The sequence below is a fragment of the Leptonychotes weddellii genome, chromosome 11 (assembly GCF_054177405.1).
Source record: "Leptonychotes weddellii isolate Sample4059 chromosome 11, ASM5417740v2, whole genome shotgun sequence".
Lineage (NCBI taxonomy): Eukaryota > Metazoa > Chordata > Mammalia > Carnivora > Phocidae > Leptonychotes > Leptonychotes weddellii.
Window position 1 is genome coordinate 82,526,434 of NC_138379.1, and position 9,130 is coordinate 82,535,563.

At 58.1% G+C, this 9,130-nt stretch overlaps 1 protein-coding gene across 1 annotated transcript; it reads left to right on the forward strand.

The window, feature by feature from the left end:
• The first annotated feature begins 4,464 nt into the window (after positions 1-4,464).
• Positions 4,465-8,870, forward strand: FXYD2 (FXYD domain containing ion transport regulator 2). Its single transcript, XM_006744342.3, has 6 exons — positions 4,465-4,575; positions 6,445-6,483; positions 6,659-6,733; positions 8,164-8,200; positions 8,377-8,407; positions 8,683-8,870. The coding sequence occupies exons 1-5, from the start codon at positions 4,551-4,553 to the stop codon at positions 8,399-8,401; spliced, it is 201 nt and encodes a 66-aa protein (XP_006744405.1). The 5' UTR covers positions 4,465-4,550; the 3' UTR covers positions 8,402-8,407; positions 8,683-8,870.
• Positions 8,871-9,130: the final 260 nt, after the last annotated feature.

Below are 9,130 nucleotides of genomic sequence, written 5' to 3' on the forward strand. Positions count from 1 at the left end.
AGCAGAGAGAAGGGACAGGGAAGTTGGAGACAAGGTCAAAGATGTCATTGGGGCCAGATTAAGAAGTGTCCTATAGGACACAAAAAGGACTTTGGTTTATTCTCTGAGGCTTCAAAGGGTTGGAGCAGGAGAGTGAACCCTTTATAAATGATGGGGACGGGTAGGATGACTTTGGACGCCCTTTCCAGTTAGCCAGTCCTGGACACAGGGTCTCCATTTGGGATCAAGATGCCTTCCTTTGCAGCTTTAGGAGCTGGTAGGGAACACAGAATGTGTGTGTAGGTGTGTGTGTTTGCGGGAGGCCGTGAAGGGGGTTCTGGCTGAGATCGTCACGTTTCTGAACCACTGATATGTTTGGACCAGGTAACTTCTGAAGTGTCATCCAGCGCCGAGATTTCTGAATCTTTCCAAGTGCCCGGCTTGGAGAATTTCCGCTCGACAGCCCTGAGCTGTCTGAACGTGCAGGTTTCCACTTGGGATCATGTGACAAGGCCGGGTCGTGGGAGCAGCTCGGCCACGGGGCAGGGTCCTCAGGACAGACCTCAGCCCCTCCAGATCACGCCCCTCCAGGCCTGCCCTTCTTCATTTCCGGAACGTCTTCCAGCCGGGAGGTGGCTCTCTGGGGGTGTCATTAGTCATCCCCTCAGGGCAGGAGATTCTGCTAAGGAGGGACGGAGAGGCAAGTCGTTGTCTGACTGGAGCAGGGGGTCAGAGCCGGGGGCCAGAACCAGCACCTCCCAAACCCTGCTTTTCAGTGTGCATTCTGGGGCGGCCGAGTAGGGTGGCCCCCAAGTCACCGAGGGAGATCCCGTGCTCCGGAGTGAGCCACACCCAGCCTGCTTGTTGCGACCTTGCTCCAGGCCCTCAGAGGCCCCGGTGGCCCCGGGAACTGAGACTTGGCTGAGCCAAGGCAGGGGGCCGCACCTCCCTGGAACCCGAAGGGCTGTCTTCGGGCCGTCCCCCTCTGGCACCAACCAGCAGCCCTCAGAGGCCGCGTTAGGCTGCTACGGGTTGGCTGCCATGGAGCGGCTCCACACCAGCGCCCCCTCCCGGCCCCCAGCTGCTTCCCATGTGGGCCTTACTACCTGCAGCTGCGGCCTCAGGCCTGGCCCTGAAAAGCGCCCCCGCCCCACCCAGGGCAGCTACCGAGGGGTCTGCTGGCATTCTGTGCCATCTCAGGGGACGCCGGCTGCAGAATGAGACCCGAGGGCAGGACATGTCGGGGCGGAGGCCCTACTGGGCTCGACGGGGGAGGTGCAGCTGAGTAAAGGTTTGGGGGGGGCCCATAGATGACCCTCGGGGTCTCCCTCAGTCACCCCTAGGGTGGCCTTTGCAGGCGCCCCAGGCTTCCTGGGGGGCGCGGGCTGTGGTGTCTCTCCTGTGGGGGCAGAGGGGCAGCGGCTGGGGCTTGCTTTGCTGTGGCTCCCAGCTTCCCCCTTCCTCGGGTGGAAGTCAGAGACCCTCTGATGGGGATGCCTGGCACAAGGTGAGGGCTCCCTTGCCAGCTCTCCTCCCTGACTCTGTCTCTTCCTGGCCCCCCCCCCCCCCCCGGCGGGGGAGCGGGAGGAGGTGTGGAGGAGGGAGGGCCGCACTTTCCAGCCAGGCCCTTGGCAACCCATGCTTCGCCACTCTCGTCCACCGAGGACTCCCCGGCCGCTCCTGCCATGGACAGGTGGTACCTGGGTGAGTCCCCTGAGCCCCACGCCCCCCGTCTGCTCAGACTCGGACACGGGTGTCCACCTCCTCACTTTGAGGTGCAGCCACCGGCTCCCCAGAAGCGCAGGGAAAGCCGAAGCGAGGACAGGCAGGATTTCTCAACAAGGGCATCTCAAGGTGGAGTCCTGGACATGTGGGGATCTCTGCCCTGAGCATCTCTGAGCTGCAGGAACTAGGAAGACAGCTTATCCAACAGCCTCCTTTTCTGCCTGTCTAGCCACCGGTCCATCTGCAGGAATTCCAAAGCCGGGCTGCTGGGTTCAAATCTTGTTTTCCCCACTCCCTCGCTGCCTGACCGCCGGCAAGTTGTTTGACTTCTCTCCTCAGTGTCCTCATCTCTAAAATGGGGATCCTGATGACGGCTTCCTTACCTCAGGGTTGTTGTGATGATCACATGCTTAATTTTTGTTACGTGCTCAGAACAGGGTCTTGCACATAGAGTTTAAAATTCAGATAACAACTTGTTTTTCATATTTCTGCCACCATCTCTCCCTCCCTCCCTCTCTCCCTCCTTCCCTCTATCTATCTATCTATCTACTATCCTTTCCACCCATTTTTATATCCACTATGGCAGATAGAATCCGCAGTAGCTTACAGAGATAGACAAAACGCACTAAGATACTGAGACAATGTGTGGTAAGGGGCACTGGTGTCTCGTGTAGAGAGCGACAGTAGCTTTGGGAGCACAGCCTTGCGGGTCTGGCTTTCTAGGCCTGGTTTTGTCACTAACTGGATGTTGCAGGCCAATCCCTCAAGCTCCTTGCCCTCAGTCTTCTTGTTCTGCCCAGTGGGGCTCATGGCCCTGCCCTGGCCACCTCCAGCGGTCTCGTTGCAGGGAGCAAATGATCAGCCTCAGCTTCTTCATCTGTAGAATGGAGCAAGCCCGGATTCAGTGGGACAGGGCATATAAAGAACCTGACAAGGGACACCTGGATGGCACAGTTGGTTAAGCGTCTGACTCTTGGTTTCGGCTCAGGTCGTGATCTCAGGGTGGTGGGATCGAGCCCCCCTGAGTGGGGCTCTGCGCTCACAGGGAGTCTGCTTGGGATTCTCTCTCCCTCTCCCTCAGCCCCTGGCTCACACACACTCGCTCGCTTGCTTTCTCTCAAAATAAATAAATAAATCTTAAAAATAAATAAAGAGCCTGACACGTGGTCAGCCCCTACTAGGCATTAGCTGTGCTATAATATTCTCATGAATATTCATTGCTCGGCTCTGAAAGCAGAGAGTGGAATGGATGTCACAGCTCCTGGGCTGCAGGGCCATGGCCATGACATTCTCTCTCCATCTCACCCCCATGCTGATTTTCGCTGGAGGGGGGTTGGCTTTCCTGCGTCCAGCAGTTAATGTTCAACAAAACATGAATGCCCTTTATTTTCCAGTTGACACAAATATGACGGGAACTATAGTGACACTTGCTGTGTCCCAGGTCGTATGCCCTGCTCTTCACATGCATTATCTCCTTTCTCTGCACAACAACTCCCTGAGGCAGGGAGTAGTCCCATTTTACAGACGAGAAGACTGAGGCACAGAGAGGTTCAGTGACTCGACAGAGGCCATTTACTTAGCAAATGGAGGAGCCAGGAAATGAACTCAAACCTTGATCCCCTGCAACCACTCCAGGGGGATTAACAGAGGGATTCATTCCCTTTGGAAGGAGCAGTCCATCCTTGGTGGACACGGACCGCTGGCTTTGGGCCCTTGGCTACCATTGAACATTAGCCTCTTCTGGAGGCCAGTTCAATGGACTAGAGCTCAGCCAGGAATATGAGCACTCATGGAGTACCCAGCCCTGGGGTCTCTGGGGTGAAAGAGGCCGCCGCAGAGCGGGGAGGCAGCCTCGGAGCTGTGGGAAAGCACCTGACTCCTAAAGCCTAAGGCCTGCCTGTCCATCCTCCACCTTGCCCCTCACCGGCTGTGTGACCTGGGGCCAGGGCCCTACCCTCTCTGTGCCTCGGATGCTTCATCTGCAAAATGGGAAATAACACAAGGCACAAGGGGATACTAGTTAGGCAAGTGCTTTGTGAGTCAGAAAAGCAAGCCCTTCTCCGGGTGGTAGGCTTGGCCCCTTCCTGAAGGAGCCGACAGCGCAACCCGGGAAACTGGCATGGGAGCAGCTAGACTGCAGAAGGAAAATGCCAGAGGCAACAGGGAAAGAGATTAGTTAGGGGTGACTGGAGCCTTTCTGACGGAGGTGTGAGCTGCTGGATGCAGCCCCGAAGGGTGAAGGAAACAACAGGAACGGGGCAGCTCGGGCCTGGAGGCGTGAACGCGCACGATGGGCTCGGTGTGGGCCTTGTGGTGGGAGGGGGGCAGGTGCCTGGGGACGTCCGCAGGGAAGGCCCGGATGCCGGGTCGGAAGTAGCAGCTGAAGCTGTGGTCTCCGTGGTCTCCGCAGTGGTCGGGGAGGTGGGCAGCTGCTGGGGTGGGGTGGTGTCTGTGGGGCCCCCGACGTGGCCCCTCAAGCGCTGGTAGACACTGAATATATTTTGAAAGTCCCACTTCCCCCGTGCGCCAGCCCCAGCCACGGCTTCTCCAGCCGGTGGAAGAACACTGTGGCCTACCCGTCCCCGACGCTTCTCTGGAAATTTCCTTTCGGGAGGGTTTGGAAACTCAGCCAGCTCGTCCCTGCCCCTGCGTGCGCACACACTTCCTCCTGCCTCCGAGGGAGCCCCTCCGCTCACACGAGGGCTTCTCTCGTGACCAGGGTAAACATTACCTGGCACTGTTAATGTTTAATGCCCCCACCTCTCCCCTGGCCACCCGCAGCCAGGTACTCTCCCCCGAGCGGAGGCAGGGGAGGGCAGCCGGGACCAGCCTGATCAGCTAGGAGAATGGCAGCACTGTCCCTGGACGATGGTGAGTGTGTGTGTACGTGTGTGAAGCAGGAGGTGGCCTCTCCTTGGACCACCTTGGAGGGGATGAGCTGGACCCCGGCACCCCTGCCTTCCAGGGACCCCAGCACCCCTCCCCCAACCTTGCCAGCCTCCTAAGAGGATTTAAAAAAATTGCTTTGAAAAAGAGGGTCCTGCCTTAAGTCTGAAGGAATAGAGCTTGAATGGCAGAACCTGGGGTGCCAGGTAGGAGCTGGAGGATGGGGGCGGGGATGAGCTCCTATCTTGACTCTCCGGCAGGCACCTGTCCTGGTTCAATGTATCTTTCTGGACTACCTAAGCTCAGAGCGGGAGGTGGAGGGGGGTCAGGCTGGCTTTGGGGCCAGAGCCCCCCAAGTGTGGAGGGACACCGCCAAAAGGATCCCGTGATGGGGGTGACTCGGGCCTGGAGGCCAACAGGGACCTCTGTTGACTGTGGTGGGCTTTGAGCCAGACCTAGAAAAGACGAGGGCTTTGGGTGGGCGTGGGTTCAGTGAATGGCTCAAGACAAGGGACGAGGGAGGAGGCGGCTCCCTGGTGTGGTGAGGGGAGCCGCCAACCTAGTCATGGCTCTGGGGCTAACTCCCCATGTCACCCTGCACAAGAACTGAATCCGGAGACAACGCTGATGGGCTCCCACATGGGGACAGGCTCCTGGGTCCCCATAGCCCTCCCCTAGAGGCCCAGGCACCGGCCCCTTCTGGCTAGGGAGGCTGCACAGGGGACACCCTGTGGTGTCCCCAGGCCCCCAGGCCCCCCACCACCCAGGGCACAGTTCAGCACAACCTGGGAGGTGCCGACTTGTGCATCCCTTCTACCTCAGGCACTGCCTCCTCAGTGCCGAGAAGGGACCCGATAGAGGGTAGGAAAGAGGGGCCACCCCCCACCATGGCCGCAAAACTCTGGCCAGGTGCCCTCGGGCTGCCCAAAGGCAAGTGTGCTCAGTTTCCAGGGCTGGAGGGCAGAGCTATGACCTCTGGCGCTGAGCAGCAACACGTTGGGTGGGCTAACACTATAGGACACAGGGGACTGGACCATACGTGGCCTTGAAAGGTCTCGTGCCTTCTGACCATCTGAGAGGCAATGTAGCAAAGGGGTAAGGCGCCTAGATTCTTAGCAACCTATTGCCTGGGTTTAAGTCCCAGCTCTTCCCCTTTATGCTGTGTAACTGTGGGGGCGTTACTTAACCTCTCTGTGCCTCCAGCTTCTAGGGATTGTATTGGAATCATATTAATGCTTCACGGGATGCCTGTGACGGTAAAATGAGCTAACGTTTTGTTAGCCTTCGCCTAGCGGGTGGTAAACACGATATATTAACGATTCTTAAAAGAATTTGCTTCCCCTTGAGGATGGAAACATAAGAGAGAAGGATCTAGAAACCTGAGTCCAAGACCCAGTTCTGCCCCCAACTTTCATGGGGGACCTTAAACAGGTTCAGTTTTCTCCTTCTGTGCAGTGGAAGTGAAGGGCCTCTTCAGTTCATTCATTCCACAAGTATTTGCGACGCATCTTGCCGTTGATTAGTCACATGGAGGGAGGCTCCATGGGTCCAATGGGAAATGTCTCCCATGGCCTTGCTTACGGTTGTAGAAAGAGAGGAGAGGAAAGATCCAACCCTCCCAGAGTTGCCGGAGGCCCCCACAGGCAGCACGGCACCCTGCTTGGATGCTTGGTGTTTGGTCCCAAGCTGATTGTCTCCAAGGTGGCCCAGGACAGATGCCCCCACTGGCAGGGGCCTTAGCAGGCCCACCAGCCTCCTCTTGCCCACTTGGACCCTTGGGGCTGCCGGGAAGGGAAGGATGGGAGGTCCACTGTTTCCGTGGCTGGCTCACCCTGCCTCTGGCTCTCTCCTCAGGTGGCAGCCCCAAGGACGATGTGGACCCATTCTACTACGGTAAGCCTCGTGGGCCCCCCTCCTCGGCCTGCCACCACGCACAGACCCCCGGTTCCTGGCATCCCCTGGTTACGGCCACCACCTTCCCCTGGTAGCCTGGGGCTGCTGCTGGGGTGGGATGTGGGAAGGGTGCCTGGGATGACCCATCCCACCTCCTTGCCCTCTCCTTCCTCAGACTATGAGACTGTCCGCAAGGGGGGCCTCATCTTTGCTGCCCTGGCCTTCGTCGTGGGGCTCATTATCATCCTCAGTAAGTGGGGCTTTCGGAAGGGGCCGCTTCATGGGGCCATATCTCTTCTCAGAGCCACTGAGCACGGGTTCCCCCGGTGGGGGTCGGGGAAAGCCCTCTCACCCTCTTCTCAGATCCCAGGAGGGAAGTGAGTTTCTCCCTCCCCTCCATTCCCCTATGCAGGATGTGGGAACTGACAGATACCCTGATGGACACAGGCGTCTTGGGACGCGTCCCTGCTTGGTCCTTGGGCCACACAGAGGACGTGCCCTTTTCCTCCAGTGCGCCCTCTGGTGGCCCTGGGAGGAGCTGCTGAGAGGGGAGAGCTAGCTGTGTCCAGCCTGCGAGGGACACTCCAGCACACGGGGTTCAAGCCAGGGGAGGGAACCAACCTCCACTGGATACCTCCCTTGGCCAGATCTGGGCACTTTCCTTGCTTGGCATGAGCTACATCTCAGTCCATTTAATCCTCTCGGCAACACTGAGGGATGGCCCCTATGGTCACATTCTACAGAGGAAAAGCTACCCACCGTGACAGGTGCAACAACTTGCCCGGGGGGCCACAGCCAATCAGAAGCAGAGCTGAGCTCAGCTGAACCCAGGGGTGTCCACCTCCCACCCCATCCCACCGACTGCTGGAAAGCAAGTGTGGCTGGGAGCCAGAGGCATTCGACCCCATCACCAGTTTACTGTGTGTGGATCCCTAACTCCCTGGGCCTCAGTTTGCTCATCTGTTAAATAGGGATGATCCTACTGATCTCGTAAAGTTAGGGCTAGCATGACAGCCAAGGGAGTACTCAGGTGCAGGCCTAGAGTGTTCTGGAGGAGAGACGGGTCCTTGTATATCCCCTAGCCCCAGTAGGCACACAACAGGGTTTAGTAAATGCTCATTGACTTGGTTTGGTGCAACCAGAAGAAAAATACACAGAAACACAAACACCTCTGCGTCCTGGGATTCTAACCCGTCCATGGTTGGTGCCATTCCATCTGAGGGCTTCTGTCTGCAGACATGGCTGCTCTGCCCAGCTCAGCTGGAAGGGTCTTGTGGGCAGTACTGGGTCGTGGTCCAGCACACAGGTGCAGGGGGCAGACAGGCCTGAGCAGAGATCTTGGCTCTGGACTTACGGTCCTCCTCCCCCAGGAGCGTATTGAGCAGCTACTATGTGCTCGGCCCTGTGCCGGGGGCACCACCATGGCCCCGGCTCGGCCACTGCTCTCAGCAAGCTCACGGTCTACCACGGAGCCGCTGCGGTAAATGTTTGTTGACTGACTGACGGATGTACCGACTGACTGAATGCTTATGGCCCAGCTCCATATAAAGACAGAAATGGTCCACTGTGGCTCTGGTGGGCGGGAGGGAGTAAAGGCTCCAGGGCTGCATCCTTCAGGGCAGAGAGGCTCTCCCTGGAAGCAAGAGGTTGATGGAAACTCATCTCCTTTCTCCCTTCAAGGCAAAAGACTCCGCTGTGGGGGCAAAAAGAAGCACGGGTGAGTGCCTGCTTAGGGTCCCTGAGTGGGGTGGGGACACTGGGGGGAAAGGAGGCGTAGGCCAAGGATTTTGGTCTCCGAAGCCTGTGAGGAGGGGTCCCCGACTTCAGGGACCCTGAGACTCACCACATCCCCCTCTGACTTCTTCCCTCTCTTTTTCCCCTCCCCCACCCCAGGCAAGTCAATGATGATGATCTATAATGACAGGTAAGCTGGGGAGGGACAGGGGAGGGGGGAGCCAGGGATGGCTCTGGAGAAATCAGGGAGAGCTTGGGACGGAGCCGGGAAGGATTTCAGGGTCTTCCAGCCTCCAGCCAGGTGGTCTGCCACCCACCCTGGCTTTTTGATTGATGGCCAAGTGTCTGGTGTGGCGTGTGTGGCCAAGGGAGGGGGCAAAGAGAAAGGTGAGATGAATAAGGAATAAAAGAAAAATCCCTACTCCTGCCCCCATTGCAACCCAGACCCTGTCTTTGTCTTTTCAGAGTTAGCCGTACTGTCTTTGCAGTGGGGCCTTGGGAAGCCTTCCCTGAGCTGCAGACCTTTGTCCCCAGCACTGCCAGGCCCTCGGGCTGAAGGAAGCACCAGGCTCCAGGTGACCCCTGGGTTTTCATGGCCTCCTCCCAACCCCAGGCTGCCTCACGTTAATAATAAAGCCAGCCTCAGAGACACAGCTCCTTCCCTGGCCTCCCTCCCTCCCATACCTGCCACAACCCACTCGTCCTTCCAAGCTGGAGTACAATGGAGCCATGACCTTGGTTTTCAGTGAATTGCTCAGGTGCCCATGCCTACTCATCATCTGCAGGCCTCTCCTTGCCCCCCGAATTGCCAGGAGCCCCGAGGACAGAGGACTCAGCCTGCCTTCCGCGCCCCAGGCGGAGAGAAAGCCCGGAAGTGTGAAGGTCAATGGCAAATGGGTGCCGCTTCGGTATC